This window comes from Bos taurus, chromosome 13 (genome assembly GCF_002263795.3).
Source record: "Bos taurus isolate L1 Dominette 01449 registration number 42190680 breed Hereford chromosome 13, ARS-UCD2.0, whole genome shotgun sequence".
In the NCBI taxonomy this organism is placed as follows: Eukaryota; Metazoa; Chordata; class Mammalia; order Artiodactyla; family Bovidae; genus Bos; species Bos taurus.
This window is the reverse complement of record NC_037340.1, coordinates 10,840,508-10,867,758: the sequence shown is the minus strand read 5'-3', so window position 1 is coordinate 10,867,758 and position 27,251 is coordinate 10,840,508. Positions and strand designations below refer to the sequence as shown.

Below are 27,251 nucleotides of genomic sequence, written 5' to 3'. Positions count from 1 at the left end.
TCTTCATCTTTGAACTCCTGGAGTCTACCCAAACTCATGTCTATTGTGTCAGTGATTCCATCCAACCATCTCATCCTCTGTTGTTCCCTTCTCCTCCTGCCCTCAATCTTTCCCAACATCAGGGTCTTTTCAAATGAGTCAGCTCTTCACATCAGGTGGCCAAAATATTGGAGTTTCAGCTTCAACATCAGTCCTCCCAATGAACACCCAGGACTGATTTCCTTTAGGATGGACTGGTTGGATCTCCTTGCAGTCCAAGGGACTCTCAAGAGTTTTCTCCAACACTACAGTTCAAAAGCATCAATTCTTCTGCGTTCAGCTTTCTTTATACTCCAACTCTTACACCCATACAGGACTATTTTTCAACATACAAATATATTATTAAGAAAATGTATATCTACCTTATTTTACACTTAATTATGCCTTATAATACTGTGTGCTCTAGAGACCATGGTTTTAAAAACACCTTTAATGAATGCTACTACTTTAATTAATGTTACAAACCTAGACAACATAAAAAGCAAAGACATCACTTTGCTGACAAAGGTCCATACAGCCAAAGCCATGGTTTCTTCATTAGTCATGTACAGATGTGAGAGTTGGACCATAAAGAAGGCTGAGCACCAAAGAATTGATGCTTTCAAAGAGCGGTGCTAGAGAAGACATCTGAGAGATCTCAGATCACATCTGAGAAGACACCAAAGAGATCAAACCAGTCAATCCTAAGAGAAATCAATGCTGAATATTCACTGGAAGAACTGATGCTGAAACTAAAGCGCCAATACTTTGGGCACCTGATGTGAAGAGCTGAATCACTGGAAAAGACCCTGATGCTGGGAAAGATTGAGGGTAGGAGGAGAAGGGAATGGCAGAGGATGAGATGGTGGGATAGCATTGCTGATGAATGGATATGAACTCGGGCAAACTCCAGGAGACGATGAGGCACAGGGAGGCCTAGCGTGCTGCAGTGCATGGGCTCACAAAGAGTTGGACCCGACTTAGCAACTGAACACCACCACCAATGACAACTTCTTTAATTACAATGAGGTGTCTTTCCTCAAATTATCAATATCTTCAGAACTCACTTTTTAAGCCCTGGATAGACATCATAAACTTATATGAGACATGATAGTCCTGTGGGTGACTAATTGTTTCCACGTGAAAATAGGATAAGTCTAGGACCACACTGGATCTAAAGAGCACAGAGCACCATGAAGGAAGAATGAATGCAACACAGAAATATTTGCTTAAAAAAAAAAAAAGGAACTCTCAGGTCTAAATTTCTTAAGAGAAATCAAAGAAACAAGCAAGAAATGTAAAAATAAAACTTTAAACCCATGTCAACACAAGGGTCCCTTTATCATTTCACATCCAACCATGCCAATGGTTTGAAATGGTGGTTCTGTAGTGTGCCCTGAGAATCCCTGAAGTCCAGAGACCCACTGGGCCAGGGGATCCAAGAGGTCAAAACTCTTTTCACAACTCGAAACGTTACTTCCATGCTCAATTATGTTGAGTGCACACAGGAGTTCTCCAGAGACAGGATATGTGATATCAGAACTCCAATGACTAATGGAATTAGCCATTATGATTGTGTGTGCCTGTATTTTTACGTTTTTTAGTTTTATTTTCCAGGAGTCTCTGGCTGAGGCAAAGGTTGGCAGTGGCCTGCTGCAGGATCAGGGGCACTGAGTGCAGCAGTGCATGCATGGGACCTGTTGAAGGAGGTGCCATTATCTTCATTACCTCTACCATAGTTTGGCCTCAGGTCAAACAACAGGGAGGGAACACAGCCCCACCCATCAACAGAAAGTCTGATTAAAGATTTACTGAGCATGGCCCAGCCCATCAGAACAAGACCCAGTTTCCCCCTCAGCCAGTCTCTCCCATCAGGAAGTTTCCATAAGCCTCTTTTCCTTATCCATCAGAGGGCAGACAGACTGAAAACCACAATCACAGAAAACTAACCAAACTGATCACATGGACCATAGACTTGTCTAACTCAGTGGAATTATGAGCAAGCCATGCCGTGAAGGGCCATCCAAGACAGACGGGTCATGCTGGAACGTTCTGACAAAACATGGTCCACTGGAGAAGGGAATGGCAAACCACTTCAGTATTTTTGCCTTGAGAATCCCATGAACAGTATGAAAAGGCAAAAAGATAGGACACTGAAAAATGAACTCCCCAGGTCAGTAGGTGTCCAATATGCTATTAGAGATCGGTGGGGAAATAAATCCAGAAAGAATGAAGAGATCGAGCCAAAGCAAAAACAACACCTAGCTATGGATGTGACTGATGATGGGAGTCAAGTCCAAGGCCGTAAAGAGCAATACTGCATAGGAACCTGGAATGTTAGGTCTGTGAATCAAGGCAAATTGGAAGCAGTCAAGCAGGAGATGGCAAGAGTGAACATCAACATTTTAGGAATCAGTAAACTAAAATGGACTGGTTTGTGGTTTAGTCCATAAGTCCTGTCCGATGCTTCTGAGCCCATGGGCTATTTGTAGCTTGCCAGACTCCTCTGGCGGTAGGATTTTCCAAGCAAGAATGCTGGAGTGGGTTGCCATTTCCTTCCCCAGGAGATCTTCCTGACTCAGGATTCAAACTTGGGTCTCCTGCACGGCAGGTAGATTCTTTACTGACTGAGCTACCAGGGAAGCCCCCAAATGGACTGGATGGGTGAATTTAACTTAGAAGACCATTATGTCTACTACTGTGGGCAAGAATCCCTTAGAGGAAATGATGTAGCCATCACAGTCAACAAGAGTCCCAAATTCCGGTGCTTGGATGCATTCTCAAAAATGACAGAATGATCTCTGTTCGTTTCCAAGGCAAACCATTCAATATCACAGTCATGCAAGTCTATGCTCTGACCAGTAACACTGAACAAGCTGAAGTTGAATGGTTCTATGATGACCTACAAGACCTTCTAGAACTAACACCAAAAAAAAGTTCTTTTCAATATAGGGGACTCGAATGTACAAGTAGGAATTCACGAGATACCTGGAGTAACAGGTAAATTTGGCCTTGGAGTACAGAATGAAGCAGGACAAAGGTGAACAGAGCTTTGCCAAGAGAACGTACTTGTCATAGCAAACACCCTCTTCCAACAACACAAGAGAAGACTCTACACATGGTCATCACCAGATGGTCAGACTGATTCTATTCTTTGCAGCCTATTCTATTCTATTCTTTGGAGATGCTCTATACAGTCAGCAAAAACAAGACCAGGAGCTGACTGTGGCTTAGATCATGAACTCCTTATTGCCAAACTCAGACTTAAATTGAAGAAAGTAGGGAAAACCACTAGACCATCCATCTATGACCTAAATCAAATCCCTTAGGATTATACAGTGGGTGTGGCAAATAGATTCAAAGGATTAGTTTTGATAGACAGAATGCCTGAAGATCTATGGATGGAGATTCCTAACATTGTACAGAATGCAGTGATCAAGACCATCCCAGAGAAAAAGAAATGCAAAAAGGCAAAATGGTTGTCTGACAAGGCCTTACAAATAGCTGAGAAAAGAAGAGAAGCTAAAGGCAAGGGAGAACAGGAAAGATATACCCATTTGAATGCAGAGTTGCAAAGAATAGCAAGGAGAGATAAGGAAACCTTTCTCCGTGATCAGTGCAAAGAAATAGAGGAAAATAATAGAACGGGAAAGACTAGAGATCTCCTCAAGAAAGTAAGAGATACCAAGGGACCATTTCATGCAAAAATGGGCACAATAAAGGAAAGAAATAGTATGGACCTAACAGATGCAGACGGAGAAGGCAATGGCACCCCACTCCAGTACTCTTGCCTGGAAAATCCCATGGATGGAGGAGCCTGGTGGGCTACAGTCCATGCGGTCGCACAGAGCCGGACAGGACTGAGTGACTTCACTTTCACTTTTCACTTTCATGCACTGGAGAAGGAAATGGAAACCACTCCAGTGTTCTTGCGTGGAGAATCCCAGGGACGGGGGAGCCTGGTGGGCTGCTGTCTGTGGGGTCACACAGAGTCGGACACAACTGAAGCGACTTAGCAGCAGCAGCAACTACAGATGGAGAAGATATTAAGAAGAGGGGGTAGGAACACACACAAAAAAACTATGTAGAAAAGATCTTCATGATCCAGATAAGCACGATGGTGTGATCCTTTACTTAGAGCCAGACATCCTGGAATGTGAAGTCAAGTGGGTCTTAGGAAGCATCACTACGAATAAAGCTAGTGGAGGTGATAGAATTGCAGTTGAGCTATTTCAAATCCTAACAGATGATGCTATGAAAGTGCTGCACTCAATATGCCAGCAAATCTGGAAATCTCAGCAGTGGCTACAGGACTGGAAATGGTCAGTTTTCATTCCAATCCCAACGAAAGGCAATGCCAAAGAATGCTCAGACTACCGCACAACTGCACTCATCTCACACGCTAGCAAAGTAATACTCAAAATTCTCCAGGCCATCCCTCCATAGCACATGAAACATGAACTTCCAGATATTCAAGCTGGATTTAGAAAAGGCAGAGGAACCAGAGATCAAACTGACAACATCCACTGGATCATCAAAAAAGCAAGAGTTCCAGAAAAACATCTACTTCTGCTTTATTGACCACCCCAAAGCTTTTAACTCTGTGGATCACAACAAACTGGAAAATTCTTAAAGAGATGAGAATACCAGACCACCTGACCTACCTCCTGAGAAATCTGTATGCAGGGCAAGAAGCAACAGTTAGAACTAGACATGGAACAACAGACTGATTCCAAATAGGGAAAGGAGTACGTCAAGGCTGTATATTGTCACCCTGCTTATTTAACTTATACACAGAGTACATCATGCAAAATTCCAGGCTGGGTGAAGCACAAGCTGAAATCAAGATAGCCGGGAGAAATATCATTAACCACAGATACACAGATAACACCACCCTTATAGTAGAAATTGAAAGAACTAAAGAGCCTTTGGATGAAAGTGAAAAAGGAGAGTGAACAAGTTGGTTTAAAACTCAACATTCAAAAAACTAAGCAATGCATCCGGTCCCATTCCTTCGTGGCAAATAGATGGGGAAAGAATGGAAACAGTGACAGGCTTTATTTGGGGGGGCTCCAAAATCATTGCAGACGGTGACTGCACCCATGAAATTAAAAGACCCTTGGTCCTTGGAAGAAAAGCTATGACCAACCTTGACAGCATATTAAAAAGCAGACACATTACTTTGCCAACATTGGTCTGTCTCGTCAAAGCTATGGTTTTTCCAGTGGTCATGTATATATGTGAGAGTTGGACTGTACAGAAAACTGCACACCAAAGAATTGATGCTTTTGAAGTGTAGTGTTGGAGAAGACTCTTGAGAGTCCCTTGGGCTACAAGGAGATCCAACCAGTCCATCCAAAGGGAATTCAGTCCTGATGCTGAAGCTGAAACTGCAATACTTTGGGCACCTGATGTGAAGAACTGACTCACTGGAAAAGACCCTGATGCTGGCAAAGACTGAAGGCAGGAGGAAAAGGGGAAGACAAAGGATGAGATGGTTGGATGGCATCACCCAGTCGATGGACTTGAGTCTGAGTAAACTCCAGGAGTTCTGATAGACAGCGAAGCCTGGTGTGCTGTAGTCCATGGGGTCGCAAAGAGTCGGACACGACTGAGCGACTGAACTCAACTGAACTTCCATATAGTAAACATCAACAGACAGAAACAAAAGTTCCTTGGGATTCTCAATAATTTTTAGAAGTATAATAGGATCCTAAAGCCAACAACTGTCAGAATCACTGTTTCAAAAGATTATGTCTATCAAATAGTCATTAAAGTATGATTACTTCCCCTACTTCTAATAATCAAAGACACCACACACACACACACACACACACACACAAATGCACGCACACACATAGTCTGCTAATGAAAATATCTGATTGGCCTACATTCATCTGTGTAACAACATTATAATGAAATAATTACAAGCTGAAATACAACTGACATATTAGCAAGTGAAGTTTTACTCAAGGGAAAGGTTAGAGTTCAAACAAGCATTTGGGGCACTGGAAAAAACTTAGAGTCTAAAATTTAACCTCTAAGATTTCCTGAGAATTATAGAGATTCCAAACTGAGAACTTCAGAGTGTCGAAACGTATACAGAAACGTCTTGAGTTGAAGCTTATATTTTAAAAATTCTTGTTCTTATGCTTGTATCTTTTGTTTCAAATCACAGGTATCAACAATAACATTGCCTTATGTATGTCCAATTCTTCAATTAAATTTGCAAAGAAAATGTTAAAAGCATGAAGACTGAGCATTTCAAATAGTTCAGTATCCCTCTTTCCAGAGTTAACTGTGTACTGCAAAATTTACCTGAAATGGATGTTTGGAAATCCTTCATTCTGACTGTGTTATTAGGAACAGAATCTTTCATTCTGACTGCTGGCTGAATGGGGTTTGGAAACAAGTTGATTACTAAATAATGTACATAGGAGACAATCTACAGTTCAGAAAAAATTATAAAAGTTTTTACCTTCACGTTAGGATATTTCCCAGGAGACTCTAAGAGGAAAAAGGGACACAGAGTTAATTACATGTAAACATGAAAGCCAGCTGTACATTCATGCAGAGTTAGTACTGAGCAGAATCCTCGCACTCAGCCTTGGCACGGAATACATTCAGTTTTAGTGTCTTGTTTTTAGGGGGATCTTAGGACACTGGTAAGACAGACATAGGAATCCACTAAAGATAGTGAAGAAAAAATAGGAATACAGGTTCACCAAAACATGCAGTTAAGATTTCAAAAGTAACATTACATTTTCAATGGCTTTATAAAACATTAAAGTGCACACAGACCAATGTGAATGTGCTGACTGATGAGGAGAAAGTGGATCTGAATCAGAGGAGCAAGTCATGAACCCAAGAAGATAAACGTGAAAGCTGATGGTAAAATGCAACAGCACATCTTGAATGCAACACAGCAGTTATCATTTCCACCATTATGCGATAAGTATTTATCATGTTCTTCAATCTGTCCAGTCATTTAAGAAGTGCACAGCTGGGATGACAGTTCACCAGAATGTATAATTCATTTCTCATCAAAGACAGAGTAATGAACTGATTAGCCTGGATATACACTTGTAGAAAAATGGCTCATAAAAATATTCATTTTTTTTTCCATATCCATGTGGGCTACTGGAATGCCTACTTGTCTTGTCTCCTCTAGTCTAGCCATCTTAAAGTTTCTCAATCCACTCATGCAGGAAGGTATATAAGACACATCTAGGAAATAATGTGTAATAAATTCTCAATATTTAAATATAATTATCAAAAAGGAAATAATATATTTAATTGCCACAGAATTATTAGAAATAAAAATCTTGCATGTTTCAAAATCAGTGTAGTATTTATTAAAAGTATTTCTACATTTAGGGAATGAACCCTATTGATCTGTTTGGCTTCAAAATTTAGTTTAGTTTGGTATATCATGTTAATGCTTCAAAGGATTTCTATGAAACAACTTTCAAAGAATCAGCTATCTTTATAAAAAAAAAAAGTCAATGCCTCCTTTTACAAATTAATCTAATTTGAATAACAAATACCAGTACAACATATATCTTTGATGCCTAAGAGTTTCTCAGAGGGGCTGCAGTTTCCCCCACTTCTAGCACCCCCTCCCAGCTCCAGGATTCTCTGGAGCAATAATGATCTTATCTTTTTTTCAGGGTAAATACACTGAAGTCATCTAGAAGGAGCTCTCTCAAGTGTCCTCATCAACTCCAAACTCCCCTCCCTACAGCCTTCCTTTCCTCCCTTTGTCCTTTCACTAGATTCTCTCCTCTCTAAATGGTAATCTCTAGATCTGTGGACTTAAATCTTCCCCCTTGACATCCTTTCTATGGATCATCCCTACCTGTGGTCTTCTTTACAGACTGGGGCCTGGTGGACCAGAGTCAACGAAAAGAAAGCAAAAGAGAGAGAATAATATTCCCTGGGTTATGTGGAAAACCAATAAAGCCCTAGAATAGGGCTAATACCGCTCACTAAGACACAGGGCATCCTTCTCAAGGAAGTCTTGAAAGCCCGGGCAGGAAAGTGAGCTCGGCAGGACTCCATACTCCAAAGACCTAGCCAGAGAGAGAAAGAAGGACACGGGGGACCCAAGTCTCTAGTGGAACAAGGGTGCATTATTCATGTTTGTGTGAGTTTACATATTGTTATAGAAGGAAGGTTTAGGCAAAAAAATAAAGTTGAGGAAAGAACAAAAACCAGATGTATAACAACCGTTACCAAGGGAATAACAAAGAATAATAATCGTCTCAAGGCCAGAAGACAATCCATATCTTGAGTAAGAGGGTCGTGACTAAACACTATAGGGTAGAAGGTACTGAAGGAAATCCACGTATGCATTCCGTCCCATGACCTCAGTCCTGGGAACAGCGTGCCGCTCCACTCGTTCCTGTATACCAGGAACTGATAAGGAACAGAGGGTTCATGAGAAACAGAAAACAACATACAGGAGTCCTAAAGTTAAACGTTCCCTGACACCTACCATTTCTTTCTCCCTCTTTGCTTAGCAATGGTATCTTACACCTATAACTGCTACTTCAACTCTTTGCTTCCCTCTGGCTATAAACACGCTCAGAAAGAAACACAAAATACTGCTTTTCCTTGATCCTGTTCTGTCCTGCACTATCCAATGCTCTTCTTCCAGATTTCTCTATATGCACGGCTACACCCTTGCTACTCAGAGAGCTTGTTAGGAACACAGAACCTCAGACCTCCTGCTCAGCATGTGCACTTCACACATGGTCCCCAAGAGACTAATTAAAATTTGAGAAACACTGGTCTACACGGAGTCTGCTTCTACATGACTTCAACTTAATTCATTCTCCTGAAATCTCAGCCTCTGTTTCCTCACACGAACACGTCCCCCCAAACTGAAATGGCATTAGAAGTTGGAAACCTTCCAGTGGACTCTCTCTGAGGCTGTGGTTCCTTGGTCTCCCCATCACGCCCCCTGCTCTCTCCTTTCCAGTTCTCTTTAGTCCCACGTGACACCATGCTGGAAAGCAGCAACATTTCATATGACACCAATTTGCACACATTACAGCTGAGCACCTATGCCCATGCTTCCGGGCAGGAGGATGACACACTGCTCTGCACGCCCAGGGACCGCAGTTCTGAACGTCTTCCTAATAACAAGTAAACAGGAAGAGGTGAGAACTTTGCTGTTCTTCTCTGACAAGTTTTGGTGCCAGAAGCTCACTTTGAATTCATCGTCCGTGTCAAATACTCTCCCTTTATCTAAAGACCTTCATTATTTATTGCCCCCTTCCCCCACAGACCTGTGCTTCCTTTTCTTCATTTCCTTCCTGTACCCTCTGTCTCTCTCATCCATCATTCCCTCTTGCTTCTTATTTCTTGACCTTCCTTAGGTTGTAGAGTATCTTGAAACAGAACTAATCATTTGGTTTTGGTCGTGTGTCACATGGAATCTTAATTCCCTGAGCAGGGATCGAAACTGCACCACCTGCATTGGACAGTCTTAACCGGACAAAGTCTTAAACATTGGACCACGAAGTAAGTCTAAGAACTAATAATTTAGCTCCTTAAACTGGATTCTCAATGTACTCTGTGGTAGACACCTGATAAGATACATAATTGCCCTCCTTTTCTCATCTTTTTTCTCACTACCCATCTGACAGGTGATTTTCTTTGCCTATTAGAATGTATCAGCATTCCCATTTTCAATCAACGTTCTGTCATACCATTTTTCTGTAAAACACAGTTCTTACCTTCTACTTGTCCATTTAATGTCTTTTTTCCTCTTTGACCAGAAGTTCCAGGTAAATAATCCACATACTTCTGTGGAAGGATCTCAGAGATACTCTGCTAGAATGAATGATAACACTGAGTTGCATGAAGAGTTCCTAATCCCTTTTGAAGAAATACCCTAGTTTTAACCTGGTTAAGACAGGGTTGCCAAGATCCCACAGTTGCTATGTGACAGAACCAGGATGCTGAATTCAAACATGGTGCTGCATCACCAAGCAGTGGCTGCCACATCTAAGAGACCAGGCCCTTCTTATCTCCTTCCATAGCTGCCACCTTTAAACTGGGCACGGTTACTTTATGGTACTTCAAGTATGGCGGCCATAAAGGTACTCTGCACGTGCTACTTAAGCTATCCAAAATGGTTTGCACTTACTAAAACATCACTAAAGCTAACTGCTGTTATTTTAGCCCCACATATTTATTACTATTTCCCATGCTTTTGCTTCTCCTGAAATGTTCCTTGCAGATCAACTTGACAATCCAAATGCAGTAATATTTTCAAGCTTCAAGCACTATCTTGTCAACATCAATTTGGTTAAAAAAAACCAAAAAATAGAAATGAAAATCAAAACTACAGTGAGATACCACCTCACACCAGGCAGAATGGCCATCATCCAAAAGTCTGCTACCTCTGCTGCTGCTTAGTAGCTTCAGTCATGTTCAACTCTGTGCCACCCTAAGACTGAAGCCTTCCAGGCTTCCCTGGCCATTGGATTCTCCAGGCAAGAATACTGGAGTGGGTTGTCATGGCCTCCTTCTCGACTCAGGGAGGAAATCCAGGTCTCCCACTGAAGGCAGATTCTTTACCGCTCAGCCACAATGAGATACCACCTCACACCAGTCAGAATGGCCATCATCAGAAAGTCTACAAACAATGAATGCCAGAGAGGGTGTGGGGGAAATGGAACCCTCTTGCACTGCTGGTAGCAAGGTAAATTGATACAACCACTATGGAAGACGGTATGCAGGTTCCTTAAGAAACTAGGAGTAAAACCACCATATACCCCAGCAATCCCACTCCCAGGAGTACACCCTGTGGAACCAAATGGAAAAAGACACATGCACCCTGATGTTCACTGCAGTGCTGTTTATGATAGCTAGAACATGGAAGCAACCTAGATGGCCATTGACAGATGAATGGATGAAGAAGTGGTGGTACATATATACAAAGGAACATTACTCAGCTGTAAAAAGGAATGCATTTGAGTCAGTTCATCCACCTGGATGAACCTAGAGCCTATTATACATAGTGAAGTAAGTCAGAAAGAGAAATATAAATATCATATACTAATGCACATGTATGGAATCTAGAAAGATGGTACTGACAATTTATTTGCAGGGCAGCAATGGAGAAAGAGACAGAACCGACTTAGAGACATGGGGGAAGGGGAAGAAGGGAGAGGGTGAGATGGATGGAAAGAGTAACATGAAAACTTACAATTCCATGTGTAAAATAGATAGCCAATGTGAATTTGCTCTATCACCCAGGGAACTCAAAGAGGGGCTCTGCAACAATTTAGAAGGGTGGGATGGAGAGGGAGACTGGAGGGGGATTTGGGAGGGAGGGGACCTGGGGGAACCTATGACTGATTCTTGTTGATGTCTTTCAGAAAACAACAAAATTTTGGAAAGCAATTATCCTTCATGTAAGAATAAATGAATTTTTTACAACCCTATTTGAACATTCACATGATTTACTGCTTCTTTCCCTGTAAACAGCACACTAACGACTCTAACTTCTTATCTATGTCTTCTGGAATGGCAGGTAAAGATTAAAGGAATGACCTAGATACAAAAAAAAAAAAAAAAAGGAGTAAAACTATGATTACCTAAGTTGAAGGTTTAAAAGTTTTCAAATACATTTATGATGATCAAGAAGGACTCAATATTCACATCAGGAAAGAAAAAACCAACGAAAAAAATCAAGTAACCACAAGGACTAACTTTTCTATATGGAAGAATTTACATGTTAGTTCCACATGTATAACAAAGAATTGACATGGTAATTTAACATCTATAAACACTGAAATTAATAAAGTTTCTTAAAAATAATGTGTGTGTGTGTGTTGGCGGTGGGGGGGGGGGTGCGCAGTCCTAAGATGGCAGAGGAACAGGATGGGCAGACCACTTTCTTCCTCACAAGTTCATTGAAAGAACATTTGAACGCTGAGCAAACTCCACAAAACAACTCTGAATGCTGGCAGAGGACATCAGGCACCCAGAAAGGCAGCCCACTGTCTTCAAAAGGAGGTAGGACAAAATATAAAAGATAAAAAGAGAGACAAAAGAGGTAGGGCCAGAGATCCATCCCAGGGAGGGAGTCTTAAAAGGAGAGAAGTTTCCAAAGACCAGGAAACACTCTCACTGGCGGGTCTGTGGGGAGTTTTGGAATCTCAGAGGGCAACATAACCCGGAGGAAAAATAAATACATAAATAATAAAACCCACAGATCACCTGCCTAACCGGAACTCCTAGAGCTTGCATCCGCCGGCAGCAAGTGCGGGCTGAACAGGGAGGCACGGGCTGCATTGCTTAGGGTAAGGACTGGGCCTGAATGCTCTGAGGGGGCAATCTGAGGGAATTAACATGAGAAAGCAACCCAAACTGTGGGATAGCCAGAGAGAGAGAGAGAAAAAAAAAGAGAGAGAGAGAGAGAACTATCCTTTGAAAAGCCCTAACCTAAGGCACTGCCAGGCCCACTCAGAAAACAAAGGACTGAGCAAATACCAGAGGAGAGCTAGCCAGCTGCGGATCGGCCCATCTCCCACTGGAGACAGGGAGGCAGGAGAGGGGCACCCAGAGCTGGAAAGAGGCAAACTCGGCCCCAGAGAGGCATCCTCTACCAAGCTGCAAGCAGGCACCCAGTCACTAACCAAAACCCCTTGGGATTCTGGATGGTTGACTTCTGCCGGGAGGGTCACAGCCAGAGATCAGCTCCCCAGAAGAGGCATACGACACGGTGGAAACGGGTGCGCCTGCTGCCACCCAGGAAACCGAGCGGCTGGACCGGGGACGTGATAAGATGCACTCCCCACCTGGGGAGACCGCTCGCCAAGCACCTGGTCGCCTGAGCTGCTCGGACCTGGGAAGGGCACAAAATGCAGGCCCAACCGAGTCTGCCCCTTTGTGGACTACCTGAGAACCTGAACCTGAGCAGCTTAGACGCGGAAGTGCACACAACCCAGGGCCCGCCTCAGATAGTTCCCCGGCAGAGCAACCTAGAGCCTGAGAAGTGTAGACTGGGAAAGTACATGTGCCATGAGCAAGGGCAAAGCCAGTGTGGCCGAGACACTGCAAGCACTCCCCACACATGCCAGTGATATTTGTTTGCAGTGTTCCTCTGTCCCCACAGCAGTACTGCACAAGTGAGCCTAAATAAGTAACCACCTTCGCTCCCTTGTGTCAGGACAGAAATTAGACACTGAAGAGAACACCAACGGAAGAAGCTAAAATAAACAGAGGGAACTGCTTTGGAAGTGACAGGTGCAACAGATTAAAACCCTGTAGTTAGCAGCGACTACATTGGAAGGGGCCTATAGATCTTGAGAAGTATAAGCCAGATCACATAATTATCTGGAACTGAACTGACCCCACACCGCCCACAACAGCTCCAGAGAAATTCCTAAATATATTTATATTATTATCATTATATAAATATTTAAATTTTATTTTAAAGTCCTCTATTACTCTGTCATGGTCTTTGTAGACCGGGACCTGGGGCCTGGAGTCGACAAGAAGAAGGATGCAAGGGACCCAAGTCTCAAGTGAAACAAAGGTGCTTTCTTTGCAAAAAAGCATGTTTATATATCTTCATCCAAGGCAGCTTTAGGCAGTAAAAAAAAAAAAAAAGCAAAAACAAAGCCAAGCAAATAACAATATTCGAAGGGCCAGAAAGAATTGCATGTCCTGAGTGAGAGGGGCATAACTGAGCAGATCACATTTCAGTGAGGTCACTGGAGGGAGTCACTGAAAGGACCAAGCAGGTGCCCTTTCTCAGGATCTCAGTCCCAGGAACTGCGTGCAGCTCTGCTCGTTCCTGCAGCACCTGATGAGGAATACAGAATCCTTGAGAAATGGCACACAAAAGAAAAGAATAACATATTGGATCCCTTAAAGCTGAATGTCCCCTGACATTACTCCTTTAATTTTCATTTTTATAACCTACTATAACCTTGCAAAATAAAAAAAAAGACCCTATTTTTAAAGCAAACTTCATATATATATATATATATATTTTTTATAATTTTTGTGACTTTGTTTTGGTTTTTTAATGTTGTATTTTTCAGAGTCTAACCTCTACTCTAGATTTTTAATCTTTGCTTTTTGGTATTTGTTATCAAGTTTGTACCTTTAAGAACCCAATCTTCAGTACCCACTTTTACTTGGGAGTGTGATTCTTGGCTTGATTACTCTCTCGCCTTTTTGACTCTGCTTTGTCTCCACCAGGTCGACTCTATGTCCTCCCTCCCCCTTCTTTTCTCTACCCAACTCTGTGAATCTCTTTGTGTGTTCCAGGCTGTGGAGAACACTTAGGGACCTGATTAGTGCCTGGATCTGTCTGTCTCATTTTCATTCACCCTTTTATCCTCCTGGTCACCTCTGTCTCCTTCATCCCTCTTCTCTTCTCTTTGTAACTCCGTGAACCTCTCCAAGGGGTCCAGACTGTGGAGAGCACATAGGGAACTGATTACTGGCCAGCTTGCTCTCTCCCCTTTTGATTCCCCCTCTTCTCCTCCTGGTCACCTCTATCTCCCTTCTCCCTCTTCTATTCTCCATGTAACTCTGTGAACCTCTCTGGGTGTTCCTCACTGTGGAGGAGATTTTCATCATTAACCTAGATGTTTTATCATTGATGCTGTATAGGTGGAGAAGTCTTGAGGCTACTGTAAGAATAAGACTGAAAACCAGAGGCAAGAGGCTTAAGTCCAAAACCTGAGAACACCAGAGAACTGCTGACTCCTGGGAACATTAATTGATAAGAGCTCATCCAAAAGCCTCCATACCTGCACTGAAACCAAGCACCACCCAAGAGCCAACAAGTTCCAGAGCAAGACAAGCCATGCAAATTCTCCAGCAACGCAGGAACATAGCCCTGAACTTCAATACAGGCTGCCCAAATCACACCAAACCCATAGACATCTCAAAACTCACTACTGGACACTTCATTGCACTCCAGACAGAAGAAATCCAGCTCCACCCACCAGAACACACAAGCTTCCCTAACCAGGAAACCTTGACAAGCCAAATCGTCCAATCCCACCCACAGCGAGGAACCTCCACAATAAAGAGGAACCACAAACTGCCAGAATACTGAAAGGCCACCCCAAACACAGCAATCGAAACAAGATGAAAAAGCAGAGAAATACTCAGCAGGTAAAGGAACATGATAAATGCCCACCAAACCAAACAAAAGAGGAGGAGATAGGGAGTCTACTTGAAAAAGAATTCAGAATAATGACAGTAAAAATGATCCAAAATCTTGAAAACAAAATGGAATTACAGATAAATAGCCTGGAGACAAGGATTGAGAAAATGCAAGAAATGTTTAACAAGGACCTAGAAGAAATAAAAAAGAGTCAATCAATAATGAATAATGCAATAAGTGAGATCAAAAACACTCTGGAGGGAACCAACAGTAGAATAGCAGAGGCAGAAAATAGGATAAGTGATGTAGAAGATAGAATGGTAGAAATAAATGAAGCAGAGAGGAAAAAAGAAAAACGAATTAAAAGAAACGAGACAACCTCAGAGACCTCTGGGACAATGCTAAACGCCCCAACATTCGAATCAGAGGAGCCCCCGAAGAAGAAGACAATAAGAAAGGCAATGAGAAAATACTTGAGGTGATAATAGTTGAAAACTTCCCTAAAATGGGAAAGGAAATAGTCATCCAAGTCCAAGAAAACCAGAGAGCCCCAAACAGGATAAACTAAGGCAAAACACCCCAAGACACATATTCATCAAATTAACAAAGATCAAACACAAAGAACACATATTAAAAGCAGTAAGAGAAAAACAACAAATAACACACAAGAGGATTCCCATATGGATAACAGCTGATCTTTAGATAGAAACTCTTCAGGCCAGAAGGGAATGGCAGGACATACTTAAAGTGATGAAAGAGAAAAAACTACAACCCAGATTACTGTACCCAGCAAGGAGTTCATTCAAATATGAAGGAGAAATCAAAAGCTTTACAGACAAGCAAAAGCTGAGAGAATTCAGCACCATCAAATCAGCTCTTCAACAAATGCTAAAGGATCTTCTCTAGACAGGAAACACATACAGGGTATACAAACTCAAACCCAAAACAACAAAGTAAATGGCAACGGGATCACACTTATCAATAATTAACTTAAATGTAAATGGGTTGAATGCCCCAACCAAAAGACAATGACTGGCTGAATGGATACAAAAACTAGACCCCTATATATGTTGTCTACAAAAGACCCACCTCAAAACAGGGGACACATACAGACTGAAATTGAAGGGCTAGAAAAAGTTATTCAATGCAAATAGAGACCAAAAGAAAGCAGGAGTAGCAATACTCATATCAGATAAAATAGACTTTAAAATAAAGGCTGTGAAAAGAGACAAAGAAGGAACTACATAATGACCAATGGATCAATCCAAGAAGAAGATATAACAATTATATATGCACCAACACAGGAGCACCACAATATGTAAGGCAAATGCTAACAAGTATGAAAGTGGAAATTAACAATAGCACAATAATAGTGGGAGACTTTAATATCCCACTCACATCTATGGATAGATCAACAAAACAGAAAATTAACAAGGAAACACAAATTTTAAATGATACAATGGACTAGTTAGACCTAAATGATATCTATAGGACATTTCACCCGAAAACAATGAATTTCACCTTTTTCTCAAGTGCACATGGAACCTTCTCCAGGATAGATCACATCCTGGGCCATAAATCTAGCCTTGGTAAATTCAAAAAAATTGAAATCACTCCAAGCATCTTTTCTGACCACAATGCACTAAGATTAGATGTCAATTACAGGAGAAAAACTATTAAAAATTCCAACATATGGAGGCTGAACAACATGCTTCTGAATAACCAACAAATCACAGAAGAAATCAAAATATGCATAGAAATGAAGGAAAATGAAAAAAACAACTCAAAACCTATGGGACACTGTAAAAGCAGTGCTAAGGAGAAGGCTCATAGCAATACAGGCTTACTGCAAGAAACAAGAAAAAAGTCAAATACATATCCTAACTCTATACCTAAAGTAACTAGAAAAGGAAATGAAGAACCCCAGGGTTCGTAGAAGGAAAGAAATCTTAAAAATTAGGGCAGAAAGAAATGCAAAAGAAACAAAAGAGACCATAGCAAAAATAAACAAAGCTAAAAGCTGTTTCTTTGAGAAGATAAATAAAACTGACAAACCATTAGCCAGACTCATCAAGAAACAAAGGGAGAAAAATCAAATCAACAAAATTAGAAATGAAAATGGAGAAATCACAACAGACAACACAGAAATACAAAGGATCATAAGAGACTACTATCAGCAACTATATGCCAAAAAAATGGACAACGTGGAAGAAATGGACAAATTCTTAGAAAAGTATAACTTTCCAAAACTGAACCAGGAAGAAATAGAAAATCTTAACAGACCCATCACAGGCACGCAAATCGAAACTGTACTCAGAAATCTTCCAGCAAACAAAAGCCCAGGACCAGATGGCTTCACAGCTGAATTCTACCAAAAATTTCTTCCAGAAAATTGCAGAGGAAGGTAAACTTCCAAATTCATTCTATGAGGCCACAATCACCCTAATACCAAAACCTGACAAAGATGCCACAAAAAAAGAAAACTACAGGCCAATATCACTGATGAACATAGATGCAAAGATCCTTAACAAAATTCTAGCAAACAGAATCCAACAAAATATTAAAAAGATCATACATCATGACCAAATGGGCTTTATTCCAGGGATGCAAAGATTCTTCAATATCTGCAAATCAATCAATGTAATACACCACATTAACAAATTGAAAGCTAAAAATCATATGATTATCTCGATAGATGCAGAGAAAGCCTTTGACAAAATTCAACATCCATTTATGATAAAAAACTTCCCAGAAAGTAGGAACAGAAGGAACATACCTCAACATAATAAAAGCCATATATGACAAACTCACAGCAAACATTATCCTCAGTGGTGAAAAATTGAAAGCATTTCCCCTAAAGTCAGGAACAAGACAAGGGTGCCCACTTTCACCACTACTATTCAACATAGTTTTGGACGTTTTGGCCACAGCAATCAGAGCAGAAAAAGAAATAAAAGGAATCCAGATTGGGAAAGAAGAAGTAAAACTCTCATTGTTTGCAGATGACATGATCCTCTACATAGAAAACCCTAAAGACTCCACCAGAAAATTACAAGAGCTAATCAATGAATATAGTAAAGTTGCAGGATATAAAATTAACACACAGAAATCCCTTGCATTCCTATACACGAACAATGAGAAAACAGAAAGAGAAATTAAGGAAACAATTCCATTCACCATTGCAATGAAAAGAATAAAATACTTAGAATATACCTACCTAAAGAAACAAAAGATCTATATATAGAAAACTACAAAACACTGGTGAAAGAAATCAAAGAGGACACTAATAGATGGAGAAATATACCATGTTCATGGATCGGAAGAATCAATATAGTGAAAATGAGTATACTACCCAAAGCAATCTATAGATTCAATGCAGTCCCTATCAAGCTACCAATGGTATTTTTCACAGAACTAGAACAAATAATATCACAATTTGTATGGAAATACAAAAAACCTCGAATAGCCAAAGCGATCTTGTGAAAGAATGGAACTGGAGGAATCAACCTGCCTGACCTCAGGCTATACTACAAAGCTACAGTCATCAAGACAGTATGGTACTGGCACAAAGACAGAAATATAGATCAATGGAACAAAATAGAAAGCCCAGATATAAATCCATGCACCTATGGACACCTTATCGATGACAAAGGAGGCAAGAATATACGATGGACAAAAGACAGTCTCTTTAACAAGTGGTGCTGGGAAAACTGGTCAACCACTTGTAAAAGAATGAAACTGGAACACTTTCTAACACCATACACAAAAATAAACTCAAAATGGATTAAAGATCTAAACATAAGGACCAGAAATTATAAAACTCCTGGAGGAAAACATAGGCAAAACACTCTCCAACATAAATCACAGCAGGGTCCTCTATGACCCACCTCCCAGAGTAATGGAAATAAAAGCAAAAACACACACATGGGACCTAATTAAACTTAAAGGCTTTTGCACAATGAAGGAAACTATAAGCAAGGTGAAGAGAGAGCCTTCAGAATGGGAGAAAATAATAGCAAATGAAGCAACTGACAAAGAATTAATCTCAAAAATATACAAGCAACTCCTGCACCTCATTCCGGAAAAATAAAGTGACCCAATCAAAAATGGGCCAAAGAACTAAACAGACATTTCTCCAAAGAAGACATACAGATGGCTAACAAACACATGAAAAGATGCTCAACATCACTCATTATCAGGAAAATACAAATCAAAACCACCATGAGGTACCATCTCCTGCTGGTCAGAATGGCTGCGATCCAAAAGTCTACAAATAATAAATGCTGGAGAGGGTGTGGAGGAAAGGGAACCCTCTTACGTTGTTGGTGGGAATGCAAACTAGTACAGCCACTATGGAGAAGAGTGTGGAAATCCTTAAAAAACTGTAAATACAACTGCCATACGACCCAGCAATCCCACTGCTGGGCATACACACCAAGGAAACCAGAAGTGAAAGAGACACGTGTACCCTGATGATGTTCATCGCAGCACTGTTTATAATAGCCAGGACAAGGAAGCAACCTAGATGTCCATCAGCAGACGAATGGATAAGAAAGCTGTAGTACATATACACAATGGAATATTACACAGCCATTAAAAAAATACATTTGAATCAGTTCTAATGAGGTGGATGAAACTGGAGCCTATTATACAGTGTGAATTAAGCCAGAAAGAAAAACACCAATACAGTATACTAACACATATATATGGAATTCAGAAAGATGGTAATGATAACCCTATATGCGAGACAGCAAAAGAGACACAGATGTAAAGAACAGTCTTTTGGACTCTATGGGAGAAGGCAAGGGTGGGATGACTTGAGAGAATAGCATTGAAACATGTATATTATCATATGTGAAACAGATCGCCAGTCCAGGTTCGATGCATGAGACACGGTGCTCAGGGCTGGGCACTGGGATGACCCAGAGGGATGGGATGGAGAGGGAGGTGGGAGGGGAGTTCAGGATGGGGAACACATGTACATCCGTGGCTGATTCATGTCACTGTATGGCAAAACCACTACAATATTGTAATTAGCCTCCAATTAAAATAAAAATAAAGAAATAAAAATAATGTGGAATGTACATGTTGCTAGAGATATTTTTTAAAGAAAAAATATCTTCCACAGATAATTTTATAAACTCTGGTGCTAATTTTTCTTTCCTTATGACTTTATAATAATACGTAGTCTATATAAGAAAAAAGCATAAATCATGATTTCGTTCATTTAATGTATGCAATTACCCATTATTTGCTGACATTCAGAAAAAAGAAATCAGAATCTCTCCAGAGGAAAAAATACACTTCTACATTTCTTCTTTCAGACTGTTGCAGCTGAAAATTTTCTCACTTAATGAAGAGAGATTAAGAATCTCATTTATAAAATTATAAATTATAATTTTAGTAAAAAGAATAGATTAAATGCTTATGTATTTCCTCTTTATTTTCAGAAAGATCTAAAACACCCACCAAGGTTATAGCAAACAGTAAGATAAATTAGATAAGTACATTAAGTATCTAGCGTCGGACACGACTGAGCGACTGAACCGAACTGAAGTTAGAAACCACAATAAACAGAAGGGCCCAAAATTCTTAATTCACAATACGTCTCCAAAGGCCTAAAACAGGGCTCATCTTGAATTGTCTCTAAACGAAAGTTTTGCTAGGTTAAATAGAAGACTCGCTTCATTAATTTCAAAGTGAGAATTTTTTTAAAAAGAGAAATCACTTCAAATTTAAATGAACTTCCAGAGGGAACTATATTCAAAAAATATATATATACATACACAAGTATAAACAAATCACATTGCTGTACACCTGAAACTTACACAGTATTTTAAACTGACTACATTTCAATTCAACAAAAAACAAGAACAACCACCAACCTCGAAAACCAACCACCAAAAAAAAAAAAATAAGGAACACATTTTTTTTAGTTCTTCATAAGAATGTCATTCTATGTGTCATTCAAAAGAGTATGAGCATTGTTTTTTTACAACCTCACTTTCTCTTCTTAAGTTAAATTTGAAATAATTTCTCACATATTTATAATATAGAGTTCCTGGTCTGACTGACCCCCACTATTTCTGTTGTGTTTGTATAATACCTGTCTCATCTTCACTCTCATTCCATCTTATATTCATCTTGTCCTTCTTAAAGGAATTCTTCCTCTTCATCCTCCTCCCCATCTTCATATTCATCTAGTTGTTTTTCCTCAATTCAGTTCAGTTCAGTCGCTCAGTCGTGTCTGACTCTTTGCGACCCCATGAATTGCAGCACACCAGGCCTCCCTGTCCATAACCAACCCCCGGAGTTCACTCCTCAGTGCTTTGTAATTCTTTTCTTTCATAACAGCATACTTCGTATGCCAGTATTTATAAATCTGAATCCTGCACTTGTATGCCTCTTATTATCACACCTTTTGTATCGTGACTTTGAGGGCTTCTATTTCTGTGGTGGGATCCTTTTTGTCATCATAAGGATCAGGGGAATGGTATGTGAACAAATACAGGGCAAGAAGAGTTACAAACAGAACAACTTACCTTTGTATGACCAAGGCCTGCTACAGACTTGAGAAGTTTTGGAAACAGGCTCAGGCGATGGGAAGGCAGGACGACAGATGCCCTCAAACCAGGGTGATGGTTTGGGAAATGTTTCAACCACATCTTCAACATTACTACCAGAATTATTGTCCTGAGAGAAAGTTGTACCCTCTGGTCTCAAAATACCACATTTTGCTTCTAATACAGTGAAAACAGGAGAGAGTACATGAGAACATGTGTCATTTCAAATCAAGGAATAACACCAGGAGGACAGTCTTCAAATAACTTACTGTTTCTCTTGGATAGCTGAGAAGGCTTCATTAACTTCATTAACTTTGATTTCAGGACATGCTGGAGAAGAAAATAAGAGCTTGAAGAATATAACAAGTATCAACCTGAATAAAAGAATTATAACATCCCCCATTTCTCTATGATCTAACACAAAGAGCATAGGCTCTGGAGTCATTCAGAGGTGGATTCAAATCACAGTTCTGTCACTGACTGACCTGCTCATGGGGAAAGGATTATGACAGATGACATCAGAAGCACCAGATCTTCCTCTCCTTACCCCTAATTGACTGCTATACAAATACTAGGACACCCACTAGATTACTTTCTCTACCAAAATGTTCTAGAGTAATAATTTATCCTCGGTAGTTTAGAGCACTATTGAAAAACTAAGACATTTAAATTAATTGCTATATTTTGAAATTTGCTTCCATGATTAATATATACATGGATTATCACTTGTGAAGGGTAATATGAAAGTTTAGGTTTTAACAGAACCTTATTTAGATGGGCTAGAACTGCAAACAGGATAAGCTACTTCTATTCTGTTTGTCAAACAGCTAGAGACCTATGAAACAGCGAAAAAAATCAGCTACTTCTATGAAACAGGGAAAAAACAAGGTTAAACCCGTAAGGACAATGATCATGAATGAAAGCCACACTCTAAATAGAAAGCCATAAGCAAACATGTTCACAATAGAGGCAGAGAGAGATGGACTGAAAGAACAGACATTGAAGAAATGTGTTCTGCAAGGAAAAATTAGGTTAACAGTAAATATTTTTTAAAAATTTAAAAAAGGTAGAGGAGGAAGAAGAAAGGAAAAAGTGAGACATTTCTAGTCAAGAACAAACTTTACGGAAAAAAAATAGTACAATAAGGTATGTGGAGAAACACATATATTTAGAATGTATATACAATAGATCAGTACCATATCAGTATTCTTAAGGATATACTATGAGCAAAGCTTCTGTTTCATATGATTTTATTAATATATTTTATGCATCTACACTGTTCTTCAAATTTTATGAAAATATCAACATCAGTTCAGCTCAGTTCAGTTGCTCAGTGGTGTGACTCTTTGCAATCCTATGGACTGCAGCACACCAGGCTTCCCTGTTCATCACCAACTCCCAGAGGTTTTACAAACTCTTGTCCATTGAGTCGGTGATGCCATCCAACCATCTCATCCTCTGTCATCCCCATCTCCTTCCGCCTTCAAACTTTCCCAGAATTGGTATTTTCCAATGAGTCAGTTCTTCGCATCAGATGACCAAACTTCACCATCAGTCCTTTCAATGAATATTCAGGACTGATTTCCTTTATAATGTACTGATTGGATCTCTTTGCAGTCCAAGGGACTCTCAAGAGTCTTCTCCAACACCATAGTTCAAAAGCATGAATTCTTTGGCACTTAGCCTGCTTTATAGTCCAACTCTCACATCCATACATGACTACTAGAAAAACCATAGCTTAGACTAGACAGAACTTTGCTGGCAAAGTAATGTCTCTGCTTTTCAATCTGCTGTCTAGGTTGCTCATAGCTTTTCATCCAAGGAGCAAGCGTCTTTTAATTTCATGGTTGTAGTCACCATCTGCAATGATTTTGAAGCCCCCAAAAAGAAGTCTGTCACTGTTTCCATTCTTTCCCTATCTATTTGCCATGAAGTGATGGGACCAGATGCCATGATCTTCGTTTTCTGAATGTTGAGTTGTAAGTCAACTTTTTCACTCTCCTCTTTCACTTTCATCAAGAGGCTCTTTAGTTCTTCTTCAATTTCTGCCATCATGGTGGTGTCATCTGAGTATCTGACGTTATTGATATTTCTTCTAGCTATCTTGATTCCAGCTTCTGCTTCATCCAGCCCAGCATTTCACATGATGTACTCTGCATATAAGTTAAATAAGCAGGGGGATAATTTACATCCTTAATGTACTCCTTTCCTGATTTGGAACCAGTCTATTGTTCCATATCCAGTACTAACTGTTGCTTCTTGTCCTGTATACAGATTTCTCTGGAGGCAACTCAGATGATCTGGTATTCCCATCTCTTGAAGAATTTTCTACACTTTTTTGTGATCCACAGAGTCGAATGGTTTAGCACAGTCAAGAAAACAGAAGTAGATGCATTTCTGGAACTCACTTGCTTTTTTTATGATCCAGAGGATGTTGACAATTTGATCTCTGGTTCCTCTGCCTTTTCTAAATCCAGCTTGAACATCTGAAGTTCATGGTTCATGTACTCTTGAAGCCTGGCTTTTGAGCATTACTTTGCTAGCATGTGAGATGTGTGCCATTATGTAGTAGTTTGAACATTCTTTGGATTGCCTTTCTTTGGGATAGGAAGGAAAGCTGACCTTTTCCAGTCCTGTGGCCACTGGTGAGTTTTCCAGATTTGCTGGCATATTGAGTGCAGCACTTTCACAGCATCATCTTTGAGGATTTGAAATAGCTCAACTGCAATTCCATCACCTCCACTATCACTTCGCATTCCAGGATGTTTGGCTCTAGGTGAGTAATCACACCATCCTGATTATCTGGGTCATAAAAATCTTTTTTGTAGAGTTCTGTGTATTCTTGCCACCTCATCTTAATATCTTCTGCTTCTCTTCGTCCTTTATGGTGTCCATTTTTACATGAAATGTTCCCATGGTATCTCTAATTTTCTTGAAGAGATCTCTAGCCTTTCCCATTCTATTGTTTCCTCCATTTCTTTGCATTCATCATTGAGAAAGGCTTTCTTATCTCTCTTTGCTATTCTTTGGAACTCTGCATTCAAATGGGTATATCTTTCGATTTCTCTTTTGCCTTTTGCTTCTCTTCTTTTCTCAGCTATTTGGAAGGCCTCCTCAGACAACCATTTTGCCTTTTTGCTTTTCTTTTTCTTGGGGATGGTTTTGATAACTGCCTCTTGTACAATGTCATGAATCTCCATCCATAGTTCTTCAGGCACTCTGTTTTTCAGATGTAATCCCTTGAATCTATTTGTCACTTCCACCGTCTAATCATAAGAGTAAATACTACGTGAAACTAATTTCAGAGCAGGAAAACGAATTTCACAACAGAACACTTTACCTTAGTTTTAAAACCTAAGACTTCATCATTTGATGTAGGCCCTAAATCAACGCCAGGTTTGTTGGGAAACCTTTAAAGCAAAAACATACAATAAAAATGAGTGAGCTCATGTCCTTGAACAAAAGAAAAAAAAAAAAAAACAAGTGAAAGTTTGTCTATTAAATGTCTATATTAAATGAACTTTCTTGACATGAATAAAATTTGGCCTGTTTTAAAACAGCTTTTTTTTTTGTAATTTTTTAAAAGATTTCTTGATGTGGACCGCTTTTAAAGTCTTTACTAAATTAGTTCCAATGGGGCTTCTATTTTAGGTTTTGGCTGTCTGACCCCGGGTTATGTGAGATCTTAGCTTCTCTGACCGAGCATCGAACCCACACTGCCTACATTGGAAGATGTCTTACTAACCGTCTTAACCACTGCACCCCCAGGGAAGTCTCCAAAAAAGTTTTTGTTACCTATTTCTGCGTTCATCTGTCCCAACCTATGAAATATCTAGTTAACACTCATTCTTAGTTTCCATAACAGAGAGTGACAGCCAATGCATCGGCAGAGCCTAAAAATAATTTGTTTTCACCAAAAGTTCTAATAGCTGAACTGAAAATCCCATTGATGGATTGAAATAATTCTTGTTTGCCCAAACTGGAATAAACCTGATGACTTAAAGCAAAGCAGAAGAATAGGCTTTCCCTTCTCCGTTGTCTGTTCAAGGTTCAGAGACGAATCTGAGTCCGTCCAAGAGGGGAGTCTTGGTCCGTCAGCAGGGATACCACTTACTGAGACGGCACCAATTCTCTAAGAAGTGAGTACACTTCTAAGAGGGAGTACAGGGAGTTTCCCCACAATGTCAAACTTAAAATGTACACAAGTCAAAGAACTAATTTATATCTTTAACTTATATGCTCCATGGGTACTTCTCAGTCTCTGCTGAGGGCCATGGGAGTGGACATGGGAGCCAGGAAGGCCAATTGTCAAATCACAGGTCAACTCATTTTAAACAGGGTCGATTCATTAACCTCCTGAAACCACAGTTGCCTAATTAAGTAAAAGTAGGACACAGCTACTTTACAAAGCTGCTGTGATGACTCTATGAGGTCATAAATGTTAAGCATGTAATGCATTGTCTAACCCAGAGTAGAACACTCAACAAACATTAGTTTCTCTTCTCCATGTTCCCTTAGTTAAACATATAATTTAAAACATCCATAAAATCATACCTCCTTGAAGAGTGCTCTTCAGAACTCTCACCCACTATTAAAGAAGAAAGCAAGATACATTTTAAATCAACGGAAGTAAAATACGGAATAATAAAACCTCAAGACTGAGGCTTTGTTTAAAAGTATTCCTTTCAAACCACACCTGGAAGCCACACTAGAGGAAGGAGACAGTGGTTGTACTATACTCGTAGGCCACTAATGCCTAAGAGCCACTCCTCCCCTTTATAGTCATCAAATGCAAAGCAAAACAACAAAGAAAAGAACTGCTGTTTACAATGACCATAATCCTAACCAAACTCCAGGAGACTGAGAGAAAATGATACTACACCATCAATACAATCAGTACTATAAGCTGACAATAGCATGCTTAAACAGCACAGTGTTTCTGGATTTCTATTGCCTGGAGCACTGAACAGAGACTATAGGTGTCTTGCTGGGACATGACAACTTCTCTGGCTCTTCAGTTCACAGTGAAAACGCCCTATCACAAGGAAGCTTGGTCAAAGGCACTGAACTTCAGAGCATGGTAAAATATTGGAAACAGAAGTTTTCTCTTCCTGGCCCTCTTTCCCAAGGCAAGAGAAGTATGAAAGATGTAGTGATTCCAGGTTTAGAAAGGAAAATCTCTTGAAAGGCAGTTGGGGGAGGCCAACGGGTAAAGGGGCTCAATTCAGTGATGAGAATGGGGACTAGACTTGTACTGGTGAGCATGAAGTAGGGTACATAGAAGCTGAACTTTTAAAAAAGTTCTATATATATATATAGGGAACTATATATATATGTATATAGTGTATATATATATGGAACTTGTTTAAAAAGTTCAGCTTCTGTGTGTCTGTGTGTGTGTATATATATATATACTAACATGTTTTAAAAGAATCTCTTGATGATGCTGTGAAACTGCTGCACTCAATATGCCAGCAAATTTGGAAAACTCAGCAGTGGCCACAGGACTGGAAAAGGTCAGT

General features: G+C 40.1%; 2 protein-coding genes across 2 annotated transcripts in view; one reads left to right on the top strand and one right to left on the bottom strand.

Annotated features, from left to right (window-relative positions):
- The window catches only part of LOC132346864 (uncharacterized), a 186,561-nt gene extending 160,824 nt beyond the window's left edge, over positions 1–25,737 (top strand). The window contains exon 5 of the mRNA XM_059892864.1: positions 25,381–25,737. The gene's annotated coding sequence lies outside the window, so the exon portion shown is untranslated. The remainder of the gene's footprint in view (positions 1–25,380) is intronic.
- Positions 1–27,251, bottom strand: part of LOC513969 (ankyrin repeat domain-containing protein 26) — a 79,858-nt gene that overhangs the window by 32,780 nt on the left and 19,827 nt on the right. The window contains 5 exon segments of the mRNA XM_059892862.1: positions 6,337–6,409; positions 6,497–6,525; positions 9,762–9,858; positions 21,709–21,859; positions 21,999–22,059. Of these exon segments, the coding sequence (XP_059748845.1) occupies positions 6,337–6,409; positions 6,497–6,525; positions 9,762–9,858; positions 21,709–21,859; positions 21,999–22,059 (411 nt within the window).